The sequence below is a fragment of the Meleagris gallopavo genome, chromosome 1 (genome assembly GCF_905368555.1).
Source record: "Meleagris gallopavo chromosome 1, MGAL_WU_HG_1.1, whole genome shotgun sequence".
Classification (NCBI taxonomy): domain Eukaryota; kingdom Metazoa; phylum Chordata; class Aves; order Galliformes; family Phasianidae; genus Meleagris; species Meleagris gallopavo.
The window spans coordinates 50,703,113-50,727,691 of NC_139404.1; the positions used below are offsets into that span (position 1 = coordinate 50,703,113).

General features: G+C 45.7%; 1 protein-coding gene and 1 non-coding gene across 7 annotated transcripts in view; one reads left to right on the forward strand and one right to left on the reverse strand.

The window, feature by feature from the left end:
* CYTH4 (cytohesin 4) lies at window positions 1–22,329 on the reverse strand. Of its 2 annotated transcripts, XM_003202234.5 has the most exons (13): window positions 22,143–22,329; window positions 16,939–17,021; window positions 14,662–14,762; window positions 14,354–14,420; window positions 11,192–11,310; window positions 10,739–10,819; window positions 9,978–10,090; window positions 9,278–9,426; window positions 7,724–7,835; window positions 7,132–7,208; window positions 6,719–6,790; window positions 5,740–5,894; window positions 1–5,438 (listed from the first exon to the last, which is right to left on the reverse strand). In XM_003202234.5, exons 1-13 carry the CDS (start codon window positions 22,327–22,329, stop codon window positions 5,366–5,368), a joined length of 1,389 nt encoding a protein of 462 aa, XP_003202282.2. In that variant the 3' UTR covers window positions 1–5,365. The 2 variants fall into 2 exon arrangements, with proteins under 2 accessions (XP_003202282.2, XP_031410369.2); XM_031554509.2 differs by lacking the exons at window positions 16,939–17,021; window positions 22,143–22,329 and adding an exon at window positions 16,220–16,375.
* LOC104911097 (uncharacterized) overlaps window positions 1–24,579 on the forward strand; it is a 118,360-nt gene that overhangs the window by 93,412 nt on the left and 369 nt on the right. Inside the window, exons 3-4 of one of the 5 annotated variants that reach the window (XR_014884094.1) lie at window positions 16,390–21,202; window positions 24,420–24,512. This is a non-coding gene — a transcript (uncharacterized LOC104911097). Of the gene's footprint in view, window positions 1–16,389; window positions 24,513–24,579 lie in introns of those variants that run through there. The other 4 variants (XR_014884099.1, XR_014884092.1, XR_014884101.1 and 1 more) reach the window with 4 other exon arrangements.

Below are 24,579 nucleotides of genomic sequence, written 5' to 3' on the forward strand. Positions count from 1 at the left end.
TTGATATTTCTCTCCCTTTTATTTTCTCTCCCACATTGCAATAGAAAATAAATTAGTGCGCATGCACACACACAAAGAACAAGCTCAAACTCAGTCATGGGTTAAGTTTGTTAATATATCAGAGTATTTCAAGGCGTCTCTCCCCAGCCAGTCGATTTTTAAAAGTCAATTTTTTTCTCCTCCAAAAAAGATTGGAGTAAAATTTTCTAGCAGTTTCTATGTCTCCCATGAGCAATGGGATGGTTATACACTTTCACATCTGTGGAGCCCACAGGAGTCTCTGGTTTAGCTGTGAATGTGATTCTGGTCATATGGGGCTTTGCTGTCATTCAGGAGCTTGCTGATGAGCAATAAATATTCATAGAACTGATTAGACATTAATTGCACAAATCACCACCTCTTTAGCCATCCCCAGGAACCTTGCTTCCACTCACCATAGTTAAAGGAGCAGAAGAAAACATCTCTTTCATGTAGGTGCATTAGGGTGAGCCTAGTACCTCAAAAGGAAAAGGGACTGCTAAAAGTCTCTCCTTGCAATGTCCCTTAGCACCGTAATCCTTTCCTAAATTCTGTCCATGTTACGTGTACATGCACAGATACACTTGGGTATGTGTGACTGTGAGCATGCAGAACACGACTGTTTGGACACATCAGAAGGGGACCTCTAACCCAGTTTTTCCAGCAAGATAGGGCGTGAAGACGTGCTGTGCTAGCAGGGCATATGCTCCTCTCCCTGCACGTTCTGCCCAGATGTGATATGTTACTTGGTCTAGATATTTCTGTCATCCCTGCTCCAGAGCTGTGTGTTCTTGCAGCCCAGAATGCCAACAATATCCTGGGCTGGATCAAAAGAGGGGTGGTCAGCAGAGAGAGGGAGGGGATTGTCCCCCCCCTGCTCTGCTCTTGTGAGGCCACATCTGGATACTGCATCCAGGCCTGAGGCCTCAGCACAGGAGTAATGTGGAGAGGGTCCAGAATTGGGCCGTGAAGACAGTCAGAAGACTGGAGCACCTCTCCTATGAGGAAAGGCTGAGGAATTTGGACTTGTTCATCCTGGAGAAGAGAGGGCTCTGGGGGAGACCTCATTCAGCCTTCTGCTTCAACTACTCTGCTTCAAGAGTACAGGAGGGAGAATGACTTTTTACATGTCTGATAATGATAGGATGAGAGGGAATGACTTTGAATTAAAAGAAGGGAGATTTAGGTTATATGTTAAGAAGAAATTTTCTTCTCGGAGGGCGATGAGGCACTGGCACAGGCTGCCCAGAGAGCTTGGGTGCCCCATCCCTGGAGGTTCAGGTAGGATGGGGCCCTGGGCAGCCTGAGCTGGTGGGTGGCAGCCCTGCCCATGGCAGTGGATTTGGGACTGGGTGGGCTTTGAGGTCCTTTCTGACCCAGGCCATTCTGTGATATGATGATATGATATGAAAGACATGTTCTTGTCACTGTTCATCATTGAGTCTCCTCCTTGCTCCCTATAATCCCCTTCAGGTCACTACACACAGCCTTCTCGCAGTTAGCCGACCAGCATCAACCTCCAGGTGCAAACTGATGGCTGTACACAGGCTTACACATGGGAATATGAAAACCCAGGACAGGTCACATTCATCTTATCTCAGGGAGGTAGCAGCATTGGAAATGGCACAATGAGATGAGACTGCTGCACACCCCTGTCGCAGGCACTTTAGAGCAGAGCCACTGCATATGTGACAGCAGTGACAGTTCAAGACAGCCTAGTCAGGTTTGGATCCTGATCTGCCTTCGGCTTCCTCCAGCCCCCACCTCCAGGCAAGAAGGGATGGGAGGCAGGATGGAAGCTCCTGCTGCCCCCCACAGATCTGACTGCTTCATTCAAACCATCTTAGATATGGCAAGGCTGTGCTTCTTTCCATTAAAATGACCGATTCCAGAGGGTATGAAGTCTGGCTCTTGTCCCCCTGGGTCTTGGAAGAGCCTTTTCTTTCTCCAGGCTTATGGTATGAGCTGGCAAACCTGTCAACCTCTCTTGGCTGCAACCCCTGCATTGCTGCGGATGGCTTATCACAGAGACAGAGAGAGATGAAAGGCTGCAGTCCTGCTCCAAAACCCCTGTTTAGCTGGCAGAAAAGGGTTGTTTGAATTTCCTTTTGTGTTAAAGGATGCATGACACAGAATTGAGCAGATTCAGGCCAACCAGGAATGGATGGTGTCAGATGGGCACTCCATTTACTGATGATTTCCCATTGCCAAAGGCAGTACACCCCTGGGAAAAGACACGTTCTACCTTTTGATGGGCTCCAAATCCAAAATTCTGCTCAGTCTACCACCTACACTGCCCTTCCCCTCCAAATCCCAAAGGTTTTCTCTACTCTTTGCTTAGATACCTAAGCGGTACTGAATGAGGTTGCTGGCTCTGCTGCTCCATCTATGTCACTTGCAAGCAATTTCTAGAAAGGCTTTTTAAAATGTATTAGCCTTCCAAAAAGTAGCTGATAAACAGGGACAGGAGGAAGGAAAGAAGGGGGAGGAGGCAAGATGCATTGATGTGCTCTATCCTACACTTCAGTGATATTCTCCTCCCAACCCTTTTATGGAAACAGACAGACATTTATTATGAAAATGAATTATTGGGTGTGCACTGGAATCCTTGGGCTGGCAGAGAGTGTCAGTTTTCTGCATGTGTGTCTGTGTGACCCACATACGCTGCCTACGAGCAGAAAAATGAACATGTCTACCAGAGAGCAGTCTGTCAGATTTAGTACCTGAAGGGCTCTCTGTGTGTATGTGTGCATTTGTGCAGCACCCTCAGAAAAGGGAACGTGTGATGATAGCCAGAAACTCATTGCCTGGTGGTGCCGTTCCTCTTACACAAGTCGTTCCTATCACAAGTTTGTGACAGCTCCAAGCGTGGCTGCCAAAGCACACTTAATACAAGTGGACTGTCAAGTTTTATAGATGAAGCCAGAACATTCTGGCCAATTTTTATCATTTTTTTTCCCTCGTTGTACAAATATATTGGTATTCAGCAGGCATGAGGGCAGGCATAGCACTTGAAGAGCTCCTGAGTTGCGATGCTGGTGGGCAACGTTGGGTACTACTGTGTTTATTGCACTGAGGCGATTGAGCAAGGGGTCTGGGAATTAATTGTGTCTGGAAACATATTGTGTCTCTGCCTACCTCAGCCTCTAAGGGGAGAGGAAATCTGGTCCATTTTTACCTCAGTCTTGTGATCAGTTTGATCACAGAATCATATAATGGCTTAGGTCAGAAGAGACCTTAAAGATCATCGATTTCCCAACCCCTGCTGTAGGCAGGGCTGCCACCCACCAGCTCAGGCTGCCCCATCCAACTTGGCCTTGAATCTCCAGGGATGGGGCAACCTCTCTGGGCAACCTGTGCCATTACACATCTTCCTTGATGGGACAGGGAAGAGCTTGGACAGACTGCTGTCATAGAAAGAATCCAGGTAAGCTCAGGCAGAGCTCAGCATGAATTATCAGACTGTGGATAGAAGAGCTGCATTTTGATGGCTTTTGGCAAACAGAGCAAGAGCCTGAGAGGCAGTAGAATAGAAATTCCTTACCCAAATACTAGTCTCTGGGGCATCTTATACTAGCCAAGTGCTTGTTTGTATTTCTCTTATATACACTGGAGATGTCTGTGGGATGAGGGACCAGATTCTGACTTCTCCTCCCACCTCTGGCCATGACCTTGCCTCCCTGCATTGCACCCACAGCGAGAGTGGATGTGTGCGCAAGCACGTGCTGCAGAGCAGCGGGCAGAAAACTCACTCTGTATCACATCAGCGACACAGAGATTCAATGCAGGAGACGTTCACAAGCGCAAGCAGAAGAAAACCTTCACGTTCCTTCTCCAGGGTGTGCGCGTGCTTCAACTCCGAGATACACTCCCTGCCTCCTGAAATTAATTCAACATTCCTGTGGCTCGGGCAAAAATAACCAAAATGAATAATCGGTGGTGCAGGCCCTGCTGCAGATTTCCTGGTGGATAGAGCCCTCTGCAGGAAGCAAAAAGGCAGAAGCAGAGCACCATTATTCACAAGAAGAGCCCTGAAAGGGAAAGGGACGAGATAGCAATAGCTTATCAAGTTCTTTCATCTTGCAGGTGTAATTTTCTGTAGCAATTCTCTGGTATTTACATCCATTCCCTTCCTTGCTTGCAGACAGTGTTACTACTCCCTGCTCTTTTCTCCTGTCTCATTTACTCCTCCTCCACTGCTGGTGCCACTGCTCAGCCTGCATCTTGGGTGCACTGCAGAGCTGCGCTGGAGCTCAGGCTGTTTTGCTATGCACAAGAACACGACACTCTTATCTCACATCCTCTGCTTTTATCACCACAATAATCATGTTGCCCTGAGGTTTCCGCTTGTTTCAGACACTTTTATTTCTTCACACAAGAGCCAAAAACAGTAGGTTCCAAGTGAAACCGGTCTGTGAAGATGGGAATGCCTCTGTGTGCCCATGCTTGTGTGTATGTAAATGCACCTCTGATTTTTCATGCCTTCTGGCTGCAGACCTTTCAGATACACATCTTGGGCAAGCAATGCTTGCTGGGTAGCCATCAGCTAGAAGGAGAAATAGCGTTTGGGGGTCTTCCCTAGGGAGACCTATGGTGAGTCCCAGAGTAGCAAGAGTAGCCAGTCCCAGAGACAGAGATCCAGAGCTGCTTCCCTTGCTCAGGAACCTCTCTACACAGAGTGTATACCCTATCTCCCTGTCTAACATCAATTACTTCCTAAAGCCTGTGACTCAGCTGCAGAGCAGGGACTTCCCAGAATTACAGCCTTCATGGCTATAGGAAGAGGCATAGAAGAGAACTGCACAGAGGGATTCTTATCATCCTCTGTGCTCTGGTTTCACCCTGGAGTCCTGAAACATTAGTGGCACCTTGACACAACTACAACACATCTGTTAATGGAAGAAAAACCAATGGATCTTATCTACTCCACAACTGACTGGACTATGCTTTGCTGTCTTGATAGCATCCACATAGAAAAACTATACTTCATTTGATGGTTGTAGACGGCTGCAGGCTGGAGATATTCTGGAGACATTCTTGTCTCTCCTCAAATTCTGCCCTTCATGCCTGGAGCAATATGGAGGAACCCAAAGGCCAGTTGATGTTTAGCCTCTGAGCTATGACATGGGAAGTGCTGTGCCCACAGCTCTGACAGTCCTCAGTGGATTGCTCCTCTGCCTTTGGGTTGGAAGGAGAAGAAGCAAATCTGGTAAGTTGTCCTGTCAGTCATCTTCGTGCCAAGAGGGAAGGAGCCAATCCTCCCAAATTTCTTCCCTGAAAGTGCCCAGCATGTGAGAGACGCTGTCCAACAACTACATCTTCCTGCTGCCAGCCACCAGGTCATGGATCAATTTCTGTTGGCAATCTTCTTCTTTCGGGCCGAGACGAGATCATAGAAAGGATTCTGTGTGATGCTAGTCCTGAAAATAGGCAGAAAAGAGAGAAAGAGCAAGAATTTTAATGCTGGAGAACAACAGAGGCAACCTACTGAACCTGCACAGAGAAACAGCTCACCAAAAAGCAGGAGTGGAGAAGTACAAATAGGAGAGAACAAAGCTGTGTCTAGAGGTCTCCAGAAGGAACCTTGAAACTCTTTGGCATCAAGTGGTTGTTAGGCTACAAAGTTATTTTCATTCCCCTTTTCAGGCTGTATTCCCTGGCAGTCAGATAAACTGTGTGAACATTTTGGCAGGCTCAGGCTTCCAGTTAAGGTCTCCTCACCTTATTGCCTCAATCCACTCATCACGTTCTGCTGGTGTAGCTGCAGAGATCTTATAGGACTGGTGCTTGCCTTCAACCACCTTCCCATCCCCATCTGTTTTGCAGGCTTTGATCTTCTGCCCTTTGCAGTTGGGATTGAAGAGCTCAAAGCAGTTCTGTCAGAAAGGGAACAAAATGGAATTGCAGCAGATGACAGGAGGGATCAAGGAAGCTGTGTTGCTTTCAGCCATAGATGACAGGCTGAGAAAGATTTCAAAAGGGACAAGAGCATTCTGTCTTTGCAGTGCTCTGGGGTCTCATCTTCCCTGCCCAAGAATCACCCCATGAGTTAGATCTTCAAGCCATCCCTCTTAGGTAAGCACCGTGCCTCTTGTGAGGGCTTAGACATAAAAACAGGTCTTATGGAGAGGTGAAGTAGCAATAGTTATGCATTATGGTATCTGTCATCCTTCTCCACACATGAGAATGTCTTCCACTTTTGGGTAGACACAGAATCCTCTCTTCTGTCTGCTACCACAGAACAGACAAATGGCACTTCTCCCAAACTCGTGTCACATCAAAGAAGTGGTTTTCCATGGAAGATGCACAGAGGAAAAGTGTCACTTCCTGAAAGTTTCTTAGCCCCACAGCACTGCCTGGAATACACATCATGTAACTCATTATGGAGAGTCTTGGTGCAGTATATGTAGAAGCCAGCTCTGTGTACTCATCTCTTTCAACATACACATATATACATACAATTAAGCTAGTAAAAGGATGGTTCTCAGACCAGTTGTTGTCTGTTAAAATACATCTGTGTTTAGAGTGGGCTCCAAGACAGTTTGGCACCTTCACTTTGAGAAGCACAGTACATGCAGGCCTGGGAAACTGTTGTTCCCCACTACTCCCTTTTCCCAGAGCTACCTCAGCCTTCACTAGCATGTAAGCACCTTCTCTTCCCACCGACCTCCTATTGCTTTACCAAGAAAAGGAGACTTACTGGCTTTTTGGGATCATCCACCTTCCGGACTGATAGGTTCTCCAGGGGGATAATGCCCAGAGGCTCTTTGTCCTGCAGTCAAAGAAACAGGAATTAACACCAAACATCATCCCTACACTTTTGCCATAGCCCCTCTGATTTCCCCAACATGCGCACCTTTGTAGAACAAAAGCAGTGTGTGCCTGGGGAGATCCCTACATTTCCATTATGGGGACCTTAGATAACAAGAGATCCCAGCAACAGCTTCGGTGCACAGACTCTCTCCAGACCATAGTCAAGGAAATGGTATATGAAAGGAAGGAGGTCTGAACTCAGTCTGTCAGCATGAGGCAGTCTTAACCCCTATCCTCCCTGACCCCTCAGAAGCTTGTAACCACCCAGTACAAGTTCACAACCTAGAGTTCAGCCTTTACCGTGGTATATTCAAAGTAGTACAGGCAGTTATCAGTCAGAATGAACCAACGACGTTTCCAGGTTTTCACACGTCCTCCTAAAGGTTCAAAATCCATTAGTTTCACTCTTAGCTGTCCTTCCCCCAACCCTACTCTACACACACACATGCACACTCTGCCTGTAGCCATCAGTCCCCAGGAAAAAACCATGGTCGTTACCACCAGCGTACCAGTGGTACTCACCACCATATGGTGGATGCTGAGGGATTTTGCTGTGATGAGGCTAGGGATGGGGAGAGGGGAGATACATATATGTATAGAAACAGGATTTTTTTTTGTTGGTGGTGGTGGTTTTTTGTTTTGCTTTGTTTTTGTTTTTTGAGCAGAGACACCCTGTAGGAACAGGGCCAGAAGGAAAGGAGAGAGCAGGCGGCTGGTTTCAACAGCAGGTGTCAGCCTCAGCCCACCACAGCAGACGGGAGGGAGGGACAATGGAGATGCTGGTGCCAGGGTGAGTTTTGGATGCCTGAGTGGGTTTCTGGGGGAAATTTGTGATGGGAGGAAGGCATGAAGGTGAGGAATCCCGAGGAGTTAGAGGAAGGCTCCCACTGACCTAGTTTCAGGAGCCAGCCCTCACGGTTAGGGTTGAAGAAAGTGTGTGTGAGATCATTTCCATCATCTTCTGGTATAGAGAATGGCTCGTTCTTTATGCTGTCGAACAGATTCTGCACCAGAGCATTGGATCAAGGAGAGAAAGAGAAAATAAAAAGAAAGAAAGATGAATTTCTGACAAAAGTTGTACACAATCATTTCAGGTCCATCTGGTACATCACTCTACTCAGAGGCAGGTGAGTGAATGGGAAAGGAGGTAACAGTGAGCACTAGCCCTCAACAGCCCTCAATATACACCTCAAAATGTTTCAAGAGTGACTGCAAGCTTTTTTCTGCACCCTGAGTCAAAAATAAAGCAAATCCATTTTGGAAACCATGTAATTCATCAGGACTGGCAGCAGTGACTGACCACAGCATGTCCAACGGGGACAGCTGAGGGTATAACAAAGTAGCACTAAGGAAGTTTGAGGGTGGGAGGGGGGTGACAGTGACTGCAGCCCCATTTAGGCCCTGGGTTGGTGGTGCACCATCAAATAACCAAACATTCTGCTGAGAACTTGCATGCAAAGACCAATACGTGCATCTGCATAACCATAAGGAGATGTATTTCACAGAACCCAGGCATTTGGAGCTGATGGTCTTGAAGGTGTTCTCCAAACTAGATGATTCTATGATTCTATGGTCCTGTGCCTGCTGAGCCCCTGGGAAGCTGATAGCTCCAGTTTTGATAACAGCTGTGTCTCCTGCCTCCATCCCCCTTCTGCATCTTCATCCTCTGGGATCAGAGATGGTATGGACTCTGAGAGCTTTAAAGGTAATGGAAGAGATGTTTTAAAAGCCTCTGGTGTTCATTTTGGGCTTGATGTTGCTACTTGCACAGATATATTCTGGTGCAAAAGAGGTCAGGCTCTGTTGTCCTGACTGATGAAATGCTCTAGGCCCCTCATCATCTTGGTGGCCCTCCCCCGGTCTCTCTCTAGAAGTTCTCTGCCTTTCTTGAACCAGGGTGACCAGAACTGGACACAACACTCCAGATGTGGCCTCAGCAGGACAGAGGAGAGGGGGACGATCACTTCCCTCTATCTGCTGGCTATGCTCTTTGTAATGCACCATTGGCCTTCTGGGCCACAAGGGCACACTGCTCGCTCATGGCCAACCTGCTGTCCACCAGGATGCACAGGTCCTTCTCCTTGAGCTCCTTTCCAGCAGGTCAGCCCCTGGCCTGTACTAATGCATGTGGTTATTCCTTCCCAGGCACAGGATTCTACACTTGCCCCTGTGTAGAAGGCTGTCACTATTCACTGCTATTCTCTGAATGTCTCTCTTGCTACATGTCCTCACCAACAAGCATGTCTGCAGTCACTCTTCAAAGCTTTTTTCATGTTTTCCAGCTTCCATTTTATACCTTTTTCCTTGAGCAGCTCTCCCCTTGCAGGGCAGAAAGTCAGTAGACTTATATTACACTGAGATCAATGGACCTTACGTTCACAGTGAAGCTTGACCCAGAGAGAAAATAGGGACTGATGATAAAATGGGAGATCAAAACCTTCCTTACCTTTAAGAGCTCTTCTGGCAGATCTGCTCCATCATTGATGCCTCGGTTGATGGACACAAACCTTTCAAAGGGGGGTTTGTCTTTCACATTAGGGTTGTGTAGGCTGGTGTTGAGCATGATAATAGAGAAGGAGAGTATATAACATGTATCTGTCAATGAGAAAGAAAACCAGGACTGACGGCATTTTTCTTACAGAGCAGATAATCCACATGCTAACAAGTGACTAGGTTTCCAGTTGCTGGTGAACAGCTTCAACCTGCCAGATTTAGGAGGAGATTTCCCCTCTACCTGGTGTAAGAGAGGCAGATAGGGCTTGAGGAGAGTTGATCTCCTGTGATGGAGATGATTCCCTAGTAGGCAATTTGGGTAGATCTGGTCAGGTAAAAGCTCTGCTAGCAAGTTTCTACAGACCCGTGCCTGTAAGTGGTACCCATGCTGCAATGAGGTATGTTTCACGTGGGACTGGGAGCCTACTCCCTGTTAGGATGAGCTGGAGCACAGTAGAAGAAAGAGGATAAAAGACCATCAGCCTGTTGAAAAGTTCTGATCTGCCTCCTTTAGCTTCATGTAGGAGAACATGAAAGACAGCATCCTCACTTTCACAGGATGATTTCTATGCCCTGTGATTGGGAAAGGAAGGCTCCTCTCTCTAACACACAGTGGTTCTTTGCTTTATAGGCCTTCTTCTCCCTATAAATACCTGTGGACTGGAATACTCCTGGGTTACACTTGCAGTACCAGTTGGCAAAGGCCTCCATCATACGATCAATTTTCTGTGCTTCCCCAGGCAGCCGGAAGCTCCATAGGAACTGTCTAGCAGGAGTAGCATGCCAGAGAGTTAGTCAGATTATGTACAAGGAATATTTATCCTTTCCCTCAGCCCATGGAAATAGAAGAAGTTATCTCATCACAGCAGGGAAACAATGCAGCACATCAAGCAGGATATCTGCTCCTTTCTCTAAAAATTTCCAAGGCTCACCCTCAAACATTCTAAAAAGAAGCAGAGCTAAGCATCCTGTAAATCATGGCTCTTCTCTACTGAGCATTCTGCAAGACATCAGGGACCTGAAGAGAAAGAGCCCTGCCAGAAGGCCTACCTAAAGAGAATAAGATGCTTTAAGACAGAGTCACTTTGTCACAGACATACTGGGCACCGTGAGCTAGCGTATTTCCTAGTACAAAAAATAACTTACCCTGTCCCCACCATCCGCTGAAATCACAACAACCCACTTCACTATCCCCATCTTCTCTGCACATGGCTAGTCCATTCAGAAGACCATGAAAGAGGTCCACCAAAGAAAGGTGTGTTTACAATTCACAGAAAAACAGCCTAGAGCCAACACACACAGCACGGCCTTGGGAAACCCAATCTCATCTCACTGGGGCTTTCATGACCTCTCTGGGTATTAAGACCCAGTGACTGAAAGGGTCCTCTCCGTTTCTTACTTCTTGAACACTCACCTTAGTGCTTGCACCAGGTTGAGGTTTGCAAACTGGTGACATGCCACAAAGGCTTGGAGAATCTGAATGTTTTTGGAGTCTCTGGGAGAGGAGAGAGGGAGAAAGTCAGTAGAGAGCTATGACCCTGCTCTATTTGGATGCTCCTTGGTATGATCACATGCATTTTGCTCCCTCCCAGGCTCCCTTTCCCCTCAACCAGCAAGAAACCAAGATGCATGGGCACCACTCTTGAGTAGACTGACTCCAGTATAGATGGAAAGACAGGTAACCCATGGAGCCAACCTCAGCCACACTCTAAAGACATCTCCCAGTGTCCACTGCCCACCCAGCCCACTGTAGTGTGAGGTCATATTCAGTCTCAGCATCTGCCAAGGGCCATCTAAAATGGTGGCTGAGAGGGATTATGCAGAACAGGGCATCCAAAGGACTTCTTTATCTCAGCTGATTTCTTACCTCCTACCCAAGTAATTGCCAATGGCTGTCTTGTTCAAGCCTTCACCCTTGTGGAGGAATTTGGCAATCTCCTGCAAGTCTGAGGACAATAGCTGCTGCTCAATCAGGTACTGGATCCCCTGGAGGAGACAAGCAAGACGGCAAAGTAAGACAGATCTTTGTGTTGGTGTGAAATTAGAACTTTAATATTCTAATGTCAGACTTCATTGGCTTTGTTAGTATTGTCTCCTGTTACTCCTCAACCCCTCCATGGGAAACCACAGTCACGTTCTCCTTATTCCCACCATTTCTATCTATTGTGGTGGGCTGGTATCATGCTCATTTCATCCCTAAACTTGGACAAATGTTTCACTGAACTGGAAACTCAAGCAAACAGAAAAGGGCAGTGTAGCTCAAAAGTTCAAACAGCCATGTATATTTAAAGTAAAGTCAAAAGGGTTCGTTTTAACATTCTTGGTCAAAATATCTTAGAGTTCTGTTCCTAAAAGTCAGGTTTCACCAAAGAAACTTAAAGAAAAAAAAATGTTTGAAAATAAATAAGCAGATGTTATCAAAAAGGGGTACTCAGGCAAAAACGTAGGCCTATATCTTTTTTCTGAAGTTTTTTGCAGGCCACAGAACAGAAAACTCAGCAACCTGGTAAACTCCATTCTCCCAAGCCAAAAAGGATGGAGTGTGTTCTTTAAGGAGGATAGAGAGTCTGAATCAGGTTTGCAAACAGCCAGCATTTTATTTTAGAGAGAATTCCATCATTTCCAAAGTCACTGAAATTTGAGCTTTTGTTCAGCTTAAGAGCACTATCTAGAAACACTGCAATTCTTCAGACTACAATGCAATTCTCCTCACAGAATACAGTAAAGGAATTAATATTGTTTTAGAAATATCAAAATGTTCAGCTTCGACAGAATCAATTCACTTTGCCTTGCAATATATAAGAAAATATTTCTAAAATGCCCCAAAGAAAAATGAGTTTCAAACGAAGAAATTGAAATGTTTGGGAGATTTCTCCGCACTATTTTCCTTCCTTTTTCCCCAGTTGAAATTTCATCTAGATCAATTTAATTTTGCAAATTATTGCAGTGATGGTGGATCTCCATTTTTCAGACTAGAATGTTTCTCCCAGAAGATTCTGTTCAGCTGTATTTCTAGTGTTTACCTCCTGTAGCCTCAGGAACTTACCCTGAGCGTTTGGAGATGGGAACTCATTTCATCAACATTGCCTAGATGAAACATAACCTCAGCAGGGACAAAGAAAGTTCCCTGCATTGAAAGTCCTACCAGACTCTAGTTACGTACCAAAAAGGGAAGCAATAAACAGAGATCTGTGTGTGCCTGTTCTAAACTAAAATCAATATAGGAACATAGTACAGCAGTTTGACCAGGCTGATCAGCATTGAACTAATAATGCTAAAACGGTTTGGGGTCAGGATTCGTTCAGGCATTTCTGCATGTCATGGCAAAGTGCCATAGAAAGAGATGCCTCAAGGTCAGACAGAAAGACAAAAAGAGAATCCACTCTCACATGATCTGGATGTACTGTTATCAGTGCTCAAAGACAGCTCCCACTGGCAGAGAGATGTCCAGAGGCTGGCATGCACGTCAGATGCAGTGTAGACACTGGGGAAGATATCTTCATGGTCTCAGCAGGGAGGCATGTAAAGCTGTCACTCAGACCAGCAGCCATCCAAGATGATAGCTGCAGTTAGCCTACAATGAACAATTGTTCAATGCAGACTGTGGTTTTTCCTTAAAAGCAGCTGGCAGCCCATGGGTTGGACAGGTGTACTCTTCACTGGGTAAAAACCTGGATGGATGACTGGGCCCAGAAAGTGGTGGTGAATGGAATTAAATCTAGCTGATGATTGGTCAGTAGTGGTGTTCCAAAGGTCAGTACTGGGGTCTGTCCTATTTAATATCTTAATTGACTATCTGGATGAGAGGATTGAGTAAATTTGCAGATGACACTGAGTTGGGCAGAAGTGTTGATCTGCCTGAGGGTAGGATGGCTCTTCAGAGGGATCTCAATAGTCTAGATTGATGAGCTGAGACCAACTGTACGAGCTTCCACAAGACCAAGTGCCAGGTCTTGCACTTTAGTCACAACAACCCCATGCAGTACTACAGCCTGTGGCAGGGTGGCTGGAAAGCTGAGTGGTGGAAAAGGATCTGGGGGTAGATGGTCAAACATAAGCCAGCAGTGTGCCCAGGTGGCCAAGAAGGCCAATGGCATCCTGGCTTGTACCAGCAATAGTGCAGCCAGCAGGAGCAGGGAGGTGACCACCCTCTGTACTCAGCTCTGGTGAGGCTGCGCCTCAAGTGCTGTGTTCAGTTCTGGGCCCCTCACTACCATAAAGACATAGAGGCCCTGGAGTGTGTCCAGAGAAGGGCAGTGGAGCTGTGAAAGGTCTGGAGCACAAGACTGATGGGGAGCACCTGAGGGAACTGGGGTTGTTCAGTCTGGAGAAGAGGAAGCTCAAGGGAAATCTTATCACAGTGACCTGGAAGGAGGTTGTGGCAAGGTGGGGATCAGCCTTTTCTTCCTCGTAATAGGGATACAATGAGAAGTAATGGCCTCAGTTTGTGCCGGGGGAGATTCAGGTTGGATATTAAGAAGAATTTTTTCTCGAGTGGTGCTGCAGCTGGAACAGGCTGCCCAGGGAGGGAGGTGGTGGAATCACTGTCCCTGGAGGTGTTTAGGGAAAGGGTAGATATGGTACTTAGGGACAAGGTTTAGTGGGAAATATTGGTGATAAGGGGATGGCTGGACTAGACCATCTTAGAGGTCTTTTCCAGCCTTAATGATGCTATGATCCTATGAATTCTGACTGTCACACAAGCAAGAAGAAGTGCACTGAAGAATGTTTAGCTCTCTTGTCAGTGTTAAGCCATCCTCCCTTTATTTCTCTTAGTTTTGGGTTGTATCTGATGAAATTCTTTATAGGCCCCTATAGACACGTGATGTGGGGAGGCAATACAGATTGATCTTAACAGAATATTTCAGAAATAGGAAAGAAGGTCTACTCTTCTGACTAGAGCCTTAGCGAGGTAGGAAACCAGCCTCACTGTCCATGGAAATAGCTCCTTTGGCTTGGGTGGGACCAGTACTCAACAGAAACTCTTCCTCACAGCTTCATCCTCAAATTTGGAATGATCAGATCCTACCTTTTCAGGATCCATGTTGAATTTCTTCCGACCCACGGACAGAAGTTTATCCCTCTGCGATAGTTTGCTACAAACAAAAAGAAGAAAAGCCAAACTTAGAATACAGGGCCATGTTTTACTTAGAACACTCACAAGGCAACTCAGATATCAAGGGAGGGTGTTTGTTCAGGAAGAAATCTCAGAGGACAGAAGGACATTCCAGGCTTCATTTTCCTGCCTTGTTGTGATCCAAATTCCATTAGTGCTCCTGTTTTCCCAACACTAAGGGAGGTTTTGGAAACAAAGGAATACTTACTAGCCTCACTTACCTGGTCCTCTCACCAGGGTTCTGATCTGCCTCTTGCCTCTCCTCTGCATTCTGGAAGCCCTCAATCTCTGCAAACACTTGTGCAATCTCTTCTTTCAGCTTCTGCAAAAGAAATATCAAGAGGGTGAAGGCAGAGAAGGGAAAAACAGAAAATGTACAAAGCCTGTCTTATTTCATTCCTCCATCACAGGAAAAGGCCAGCTGTTCAGAACTAGTCAAGGATTTCTGTGAAATATGCATCGCTCTAAGGTGACCTTTCCCATTCAAACTGGAATTCAGCTGAAAGAAATGGGAGAGAAGGGCAGAGGATATTCTTGTGTCGTCATTGAGGGCTGGAAAATCAAGCCCAGTCAGCTTGGAGGAGTCAGAGAACTCATCCCAATATTGATTTTAGTTCTTCAAACAATGTCAGAAATGACATTCCCTCCACCACACATATTTTCTTCTAGATTTTGCTTTGCACAGCCTGGCTACAATCCAGGACAGAGGAAGTGGAACCAGTAACTGGGAGGTCAATGTGGATCTGAAGTGGCCAGGTAGAGAAACATACTTTCTAATGCTCCTGTCACTCAATACCAGTGAGTGGATATCTGTCTTTAGACGGAGAAAGAAGAGAGGAGGACAAAAAGAATTTTAAGAGCCAATTGTTCCCTTTAGATCCATGATAAATGGTAGCCTTCTTGGCTGGATGTTCTGTGTTACCAAGGAAACCAAGATCTGTGCATCTCCTTGTTTCCCTTCTGCATTTTGGGTTCCCTTCAGACCAAGGGGAATGCCTCTTCCAGGAATCTCTCAATTTATTTCTTTAGCAAACTGAATAGGCAGAGAAAGAAGGGCTATGTGACTAATCTAGCCTCAGTTAGGAGTGAGGATGCAGCTATGATATGAATCTTGGTACAGAAACTGAGAAGTTCTCCAATATCCCACAACTTTAAAGTTTTGCTTTTACTTTCATTCCATTTTGTTTAATCAGTCTGACAGAGCTGAAAGTGTTCCTTAATAAGCTTCAGGTACTGCACAAATGTCACAAAGCTGTGATCATATCTCTTGAATTTCAAATAATTGTGTTTTTTTCACTCTATAACAGTAAGATGAAATTCAGCCTCATTCCTTCTCTCTCTCCCAGACAGCACCACCCTTCAGGTCTGTTTGATAAAGAGTACTGCTAAATAGTTAATGAAGAAATCCACCTGGTAAAAAATGTTCTAGTTCTAGGTGCACTTTCACCTAAACTCATTCTGCTCCACTGGACAACCCTATTAGTTAATGGCTCTGGGTTTTAGAATAAGGGTCAGTGTAGTCTAGTATCTTTTTTTGTGCCCAGTGTAGGTTAAAAAAATGTAGGATTTGTGTTCAAATATCCTGTGTCCCACAGTGCCCATTGCTCATCCTGAAAACTGAAAAGATGAAAACTGTGCACAAGTAAACCACATGCATGTGCATCCACAGACTCTTGAAGAAGGTACATGACGCCTTTCTGTTTTTGCAGCAGGGATGCTAAGGCTGCAAGTGTGAGAAGTCACAGATAACTTGGTTTAATTCTTTATGTGAAGACATACTGCAGTCATTTCCCAGGAGTGTGGATCTCTTCATGTTGTGGAAAAATCAGTGCAAGATGATAGTGTACATTTTGTGGCAATGGAAGCAGAAGAGAAAAAGCTGTCCACCACCATGCATGATGTAGATGTGATGTGATATTACTAACTGACTTTCAGTTTGTCATTTTCAGGCTCTTCGGGAGTCAATGAAGTAGTGTTTGAGTCTGCTAAAGGAAAAGAAGAAAAGCAAGTTCAGCTACGGAAGTTTGTGTTGAAGGTCCTTCCATCACACCTTTCAAAAGCGACTTGGCAAGGTCCACAAAAAGGACAAAAATTTAAAAATTGCAGAGGGACGCAGCAGAGAACTAGAACTGATAAGGTGACTGATAATTTAAAATAGCCGTAAATGCTGAGTCAAATCCTTGCCTTTATGACTTAGTAAAGTCATATTTCTTTCCTTTATCCTAAATATGCAATCCCTGTTAATGAACTGCTTTCTCAAATACCACATTATGTTGGTTGATGAGTTCCACATCAGAGAGTACTACAGGTTGGATGAGTGCTGGTGACAAGTATGTCAGGGCAGACTGAAGCTTAGAATTCAAGTTGGATCATGCCACAGCAAATATGACCTGTGCAGAAGCACTTCTGCATGGTCTGGACTGTTATGTGCAGAGATTCCTTGGTGAAGACAGCTCTGAGAAGGCTAGGCAGGATAGAAGGAACAGGATGGTTCTTACCTTGATGTCCTCCAAGAGCTCCTCTCTGTGCTGCCTTATTGTCTCTATTTCAGCCTCTTCAGCCTCACTCAGGTCAGATGACCCTGGAAGAGCAAACGGGTGCCTGTGAGAATAGTTGATGCCAACATATCACAGGAAAAGTCGCCTCAATCTCTCAGTGCCTCAGCAGCTTTGATATCTGTGCTCCTGCATCTATGCTCCCTGCTGTTGTAACCATTGAACTTGAGCTTTGTCTTGCAAATGATTCTCAGTCCAGAGCCAGCAGCAGCCCCCTATACCCTGCCTCACAGTCAGCCTCTCTGCTAGCAGCCCTCTGATCTAACCCTGTAGCAACCCATCTGCCTACACAACCCGGTTTACTCACTGCAAGCGCAACAAAGAGGCTTTACCAAATGCTCTTTGGTGGTTTTTGTGTCAGTCACCTCAATGTACAAGACCTCTAGCACAAGAAAGCTGTGACCTAAATAGTCCATCTACATCTAAACCTCCCATGAAGAAACACCAGCTTCATTGACTGACCCACCACAGCTAGAGTCAAAAACGGCTCAAGAAAGAGAATCAAGGACTTTCAAATTTGAGGACAGGGTCTAGGGGGTGAAAGCCTTGCTGAAGAAGAAGCATCTGTGGGAGGCTGTTATTCTGCTTTCCTCCCCCCTGTGGATTACAGACAATACAGAAATGCGAACAGGCTTCCTTGTATTGCACAGGAAGTCAAACAGATAACAGAGCCAAAGAGACCACAACATGATTCATAAAAGACTTAGAAGAATTGGGGTGACAGCACTGCTGCTAAATATAATCCTGCTGAAGCAGAGCCTCTTCAGCAAGGAGAACAAGGAGGCTGAAGCCACAGAGAGGCACAGCAGATGGAAAGCCCCAGGAAAATATAGGGGACACACACAGGCTGAGGGCAGTGATGCTACTGGGAGCTCAGTGCACAACTTGCAGTGAGGATCCTACACACAGAAAGATAAAGCTTTCCCAGGAAGTCACATTAGGTTATTGGAACACCCTGCTCTGCTGTTTCATAAGCGAAAATCCCCTGGGCCTCTCATCTTCCTGGAAAAAGGGGAAGTGGCACCAAATGTCTTGGAAATTGTCTTAGTGTGGCACTCACATGCAAAACAAATGCTATAAATATGAGTGGAGATGAAGGGGAAGGAACAAGACAAGACAGACAAAAGGAAAAGAGGACAAAGACAGTCATCTTGGAGTCCATGTGGTTCTTTCCTGCCATGTCCACAATGGCTCAGATAAACCTGCCTTCCCCAAGCGTGGACATACCCCCATCCTTTTGTCTGGATGGGTTTCCATGTGCTGTCACACAAGACTGTGCCCCATCCCTCCTGCAGCCATGGGGAGAGGCTGCTGCACCTCTGAGGGGAAAGCACTGGGCCAGCAGCCAGCACGAAGACAGGAATGGGAACTGCCCATTTCCCCTCCCAGATCTGCAAAGAGCCCTCACAAGGAGCTGAAAGAAGTTGACTGTCGCTGCGGCCAGTCAAGAGGGCAGGACAAACCTGAATGTGAGAGGGGAAAAAACCTAATCCGTGGCTTTGCTGCTTGTTAGGCGGGCTGCTGACTTCCCCTTGAATTCAGCCCTACCTATGAGCAGAGCTTGGGCTTATGTCTCCCATGGCTCTTGAGCCTGCAGGAGATGATGCCAGACTCAGCCTCTCCAGCTTTATCTCATTCACCTCTGTAGGGTCTGATAATTATGGAATCACTGGGGTGATTATTTGGCAAATTCTCATTCAGACCCTTTGTGCTGTATTACTGCAGCAGGACTCACCTGAGGAACCTCCCTTTCTCCCACCCCATGCGCAAAGATTGTGGTGTCTGGTTGCTTTGCTTCAGTTGTTCCACATCTACTGAAGCAGCCTAATGCATCTCAAAGAGATCTGAGGCTCCCAGAGGGCATCATCTCACCCACATGACCCCCACAGACACTGTAAATAACTCTATCTCCCTTCCTCCTGAACATCTGAAAATCTCATGTCTCAAGTGATTCACCTGCCCGGTGTGTTAGAGTGGGAAATGTGGAAAAGACTATGTGTGAAAGACTATGTGGGAAAGACTACGTCGGGGGAGAAAATGCATGTGAGTCATGGAGAAGGGGAGGGAATCAAGTCATGGATAAGCAGAAAAGGGTGAAGTAGAAAGGAAAATAACACATGGAGAAAAATTTCAGGGCAGTTTAGACTAAAGTGCAGAAAAGGTCCTTGTAAGGTTTTCTAAGTTTCCTAAACAAAGTCTCTGATTTCTTCAGAAAATAATTCTGAGGTCAGTTCCTGTATGCTACTCTGCTCCCTAACAGGAGGCCTAACACCACTCAAGGTTATTTTGAGGCTCTTCATCAAGATTACTGCATGCATCGGGGTCTATAATTAGAGGAAGTGAATGCAAAAAGCTCGTTTGGGGAACTGTCCACAGCAAAGCACAGAAAACTGCAGAGGCAGCTGGGCGAGAAGCAGAGAACAGGAGCAGACTGCTTTGCCTCTCCTTCCTTCTCCACTTTCAAAATGAGCCACACCAACAGGAAAGGGAGGATCTAAGCAAAACATTTTGCTCACTTCCAAACTGTGCAATGCAGAGGGAATTCAGCCCTGCACCAGAACACTGAGGAATGCTTCAGTGTCATCAAAGTCCTCAGTACCAGCAAGTTCCACTTCTTTCTAGGACTAGATCAGGGCACTAGATGAAGCGTAGCCCTTTTCAGGGTTCTCTGCACAAGGGAAATTTCACACTGATGAAGAGTACCAACAGGTGCGAACAAAAATACCCACAGCTTTCAGGAGAATGCTGTCACCCAAACCTGCTCTGCAGTCTCCTGGCCCATGCACAGCTATGTCGATATCGGCTGGCATCCTCTAGGACTTGAAGTTGCTGCTTGGAATTTATTTTCAGAGAGTAGATGTTGAAAGGATAGCACATGAGCATAGCACATGCGGGACTCTCACCTGCTCTTTAGGTTGCTTCTCCAGTCTCAGAGCATTCTCAGATACAAAGACCTGACCATTCCTTAATTGCCCAGCCTTGTATTTTTAGTGCTGCCTCTCAAAACAAAACACGGACTTCAATTCCAGTTGTGGTGACTGATGCCCTCAGCATCCCCATCTGGAGAGCAGGACAGAGTTATCCCAAAGTCTGAGTGCTCATGTAGCCAGCAAAGAATACTGTGGTGCTGAGTTCATTTCGCATTGACACGAGTTGTCCAGAACTGCCCACATGCTAAGTGAGACCTTCAATCCCAGGTGAAAATATATGCATGAGCATATAGCATTTGGAGTGGGATGTGAGTACATAGGAGAGCTGAAGGATGGGCTGCAGAAATAGCAGAGGAAGATTGTCACGGATGGCAGTGTCTGTAGAATGGATACCAACTAATCTACATGCTACCCACACATGGTATGACAGCACAGGCCCATTTGCAAGGCAATGCAGGGCTCTGAATCACAGAATCATAGAATTGCTCAAGTTAGAAAAGACCTTCAAGATCATCAGGTCCAACCGCAACCTAACCCTAGTACCCTAACTCTAACAAGCTTCGGTTAAATCATGTCCCTGAGCACCACATCCACACGGTTGTTAAACACGTGAGGCTGCTAAAGGGTTTAGGTACATCCACACATGTCAACACATGAGCTGAGCATTCTGGTGGGCACTTTCTGCCTGGTTGAGGCTGTTTGGTGGGGGAATTTCACCTGAATTTCCATTCCTTTTTTTATATGAGTTTTGTGTCATCTCCACTGCAGACTATCACCGATCCTAGTGCCAGACTGGTAGAAGAAAGCTGTCGAGTTCCCCAGTTCCCTCCAGCCAAACCTGTCTCCCTCCTGCACCAAATCAGTTCTCGGTTCTCAGTTCTCTGCCAGCCTGTGTCAGAAGAAATTCAAGATGGAGCTCACACAGGTAGAATTTGCACATTCCATCTACAGAGGGAAAGATGTGGAGTTTCTGTTGTTTGTTAGCCAAAGCTGAGCAAATTCACGTTGTTCCTCAGCAGGATCCCACTGCACTACCACAGTGTGTAACTTTTAAGATAAATAGTTTGTTAATGCATAGCTTGAGTGAAAGACCATCTGTACGAAGTACTCTGCCTCCTCCTGCCCAGTTGGTCCTACATTAACTAGGTCCATCATTTCTTTCAGGTAGTGAGGGCCAGCTGCTCTCAAGAGAACCGCCTCCACCAGTGTGCGTAGCCAGATGCCCACAAAAGCTCTGCTCCCACAGGTCCTAGCAATTTCCTTGGCAAGCAAGCCTGGTATGCTGTTTTTTCATGCTGTTTACCCATCTAGGAGCTCTCTCTTTTCTACATCGTATACACAAGAGCTGGCCAGGACAGATGATGAGTCACAGCATAGTCATTGCCAGATCATCCCTTTTCTCCCTGGTGCTTATTGAGCCCATATCCTATCCTCTCCCTCTGTCTTCTGCATTTGCTTAGACTTAAAGACACATCAAACTTCCCCAGCCAGGATGCTGAAAAAGTTCTGTCCAGAAGCCTCCCTTTCTCTGCAGGACACCAACCACTTTATCCACCATCTGCCAAACTAGGAAAATAAAACTCAAGATCTCTCTCAGTTCTTCAGATGTGACTTATTTTCCCCATCTGCAGCTGCCTTAGAGATTATTTTGGGACCCCGCAGGCCCACCTGGAGGTGGTGGAACCCTAGTACAATCACCTTTAACAAGTGCATATGCAAGAGAGGCCACTAATGCCAAAAACCTAGCAAGCTGGTTGCACTGGGACACCCAACTGCATGAAAAGCTCTGCAAACTGTGTCCTGCAGGCCACAGGGAACCACCACTGAGGAGCCTGTGAGTTGTGCCAAGGCTGCATGAAGGGAAGCCAAAAATTATAGGTACTCAACCAAGTGCCACATAAAACCCTTGATATCCCTGTGCCGTTCCTGCAGCTCAGGTCATGATCACAAGGGCACAAGGGACCACAGCAATAGACATTCTCCATACGAAAACCATTTTCAGTGCGAGAATTTCTCCTGATGTGAATGGAGTTGGTTTATAGGCGAGCAAGTAAAATTATGCAGGTCAAGGCTGACAAGCAATTAGCTGTATACCACCAGGGTTCTTCCACCATCTCCTTCCTCCTGACACCAGCTGCAGCATCCACTCCAACTACTGGGATTTCAGGGTGTGCACAGCCCCCACAGAAAACAAGACAAAAGATGGTGAAGTCTTACCAGCAGGACAGAAGTCCATCCTGAAAGTCCTAATGTATTTTCCACAAGGGCTGTGTTTCTCCTTGCCTTCTGCTTGTTCAGATGCTTCACAGAACTGAAACAACTTGGAGCTAGAGACCAAAGCGCTGCAGCATGAGGGGGGCGGGTTGCCTTGTCGCTCCGCCTCATCCCTCCGACCACATTGCATGAGCTCGCACCAGTGAAGGAAACTGTGTGCAAACTGATCTGGCCTTACAGAGGCTCTCTGACTACTTTTGAAATGCAAATCCATGAATGTACTTCCATCCCATCAGGTTTAGAGGGAATGTCTGAGCCCACATTTGTGTCTGGGAGGACTGACATTTGCAGAGACAGTACTGCAGTTTTGTCTGACATATTCCTATGAGAATGGAGAAAAAAGGGAAGATCCTGATTCAGAAAACCCCTCTGATTCAGGAAATGGTTTTATTTGAAAGGAAAGATTCTTTCTGTGTTAATTCTGCAGCAGAGTATGTATGAATGAACATTCTAGAGGTTGGTTGAAGGAGAAGGGTTTTTTTTCTCCTTTTCCCTCCCTTACTACTCACTGTAAATCTTACTCCTTTCTTCCACCAACAAGCTGTGAACTGAGGAGAAAAGAAGTCCTGTCTGAGACTCAGCAGTACTTCTGCCATTGGAAGAGCTGTCACTAGAGGCAAAGAGATGCTCTTTCTTCCCCCATCAATTCCACATATTCTCAGAAGGCTGTGTTCCTTTCACTTCCCCCTGAGTTAGTTGTATTTGGTTACCATATACACCAATATTCTTGCTGTATGTGGTAGATTTCCGACAAAAGTAATGTGTGGGGTAAAAAAAAAAAAAAAAAAAAGAGAAGGCTACAGGAGAGCAGCACATCAGAGCCAAAAGAACTGGTGAATACATAGGTCAAGGTAAAAATCAAATCAGATGCAGCTTGATGTGCCTTGCCTCCTATATCAGGATTGAAGCTATTGAGGAACACCTCTCTGCGCACTCTATATCCACAGCACTCCTAGCTCTTGCTGTACTCACAGCAGACTTTGAGCAGGAAAGAGAAATGGCCCAGACTTCTACATATCATCTTTCCACGAGACAGCAGGGTACAGTTTTCAAGAGCCTCTTATGTGTAGAAAAATAAGAGATGACCTTCAGATGCGTTACACACTGCCAGCTGACATCTATCTGCACTTGCCACCACTTAGAATGGGTTTATGTGAGATCAAAAACCTATGACTCATTAGAAAAGGAAGAGCTACAACCTTCCCATGTTCCTGTTAATTCATTCTTGTCTGAGATATTCTGTAAAGAATAACTGGCCCTGTGGAAAGCTTGGCTGAGGTCCATTCAACCTCATAGAGAAAAACACAAATTGCCCTCCCTTCCTCTCAGTCTTTTGTATTTGTTATTTGTTACCCATGGTTGTGCTATAGGTTCATTGCTGTTACTGGAGAGGACAAGTGTTTTAACACACCTTCAGTAACAAATGGGAGATATCCCAACATTGAAGGCATTGTGTCAAGAGGCAAAATAAATTCCAAGTGGCTTCACATAGGCAGCTGTAAACAAGGTCGCAAATAATTTTTAATTGTTAGGAAGAGTTAGTGACAAAGATTCACCACTCACTTGCTGTGGTCAGGGTCAGTATTTTAAGAGGAGAAGCTAGCAGCTTATTTGGAAGAGAGAAAAGGCAGGAGAAGAAAAAAAGTCTTATTATGCAAACTGTTTTTGAATTATCATACCCATGTCTGCCTTAACCTTCAGCATGCACAGCTTCTTAGAGTCAACGAGAAGCCTGCCTTTGGATCATATCTTGCCAAGAGCCCAGTCTTAAGAGTTTTAACCTGTCTTGGGATTTCAAGCTGCATCAGAAAAGAATTCACTCCCTCACAGCTGATGTCCTAATTCCTCTACTGGGTTTGGATCCAGCATTTTGCCTCCAGTATTGACATATATATATATTTTTTTCCATTAAAAAAAGAAAAAAAGTTTCAACAGTGTTTCAGCTGACATCAATCAGACATGCCAAGCCACTGTCTTGAAAGAGCTTATTTAACTGCCTCAAGCACATGATATATATATGCAACTTGGTCAGATCTGTTCATATGCATGTGTTTGTGGTAGGTCAAACCACAAGCAGCTTGCAAACACCAAAATGGATGCCTCTGTACGCTGCAAAAACACTCTTAGCCTCTCCAGCAGAGACCAGTGTAAAGCTTGTACCTATGTCTCTAATTCATGTATGTTTCATATCTTAACTCCTTGATGTTTTGTTCTTCCCAGAGCTTTGCCTATCTTCTGCTTAAAATCACTGACTACTCCATTTTGGGACCTTACTTACTCATTCTGGGTTACACAATATAGAAAGGATAAAAGGTAAGCCTGGTAAAAGGGCTGAAGGGCACATCCTGCGAGGAGAGGCTGAGGATATTTTTTTCTCTAT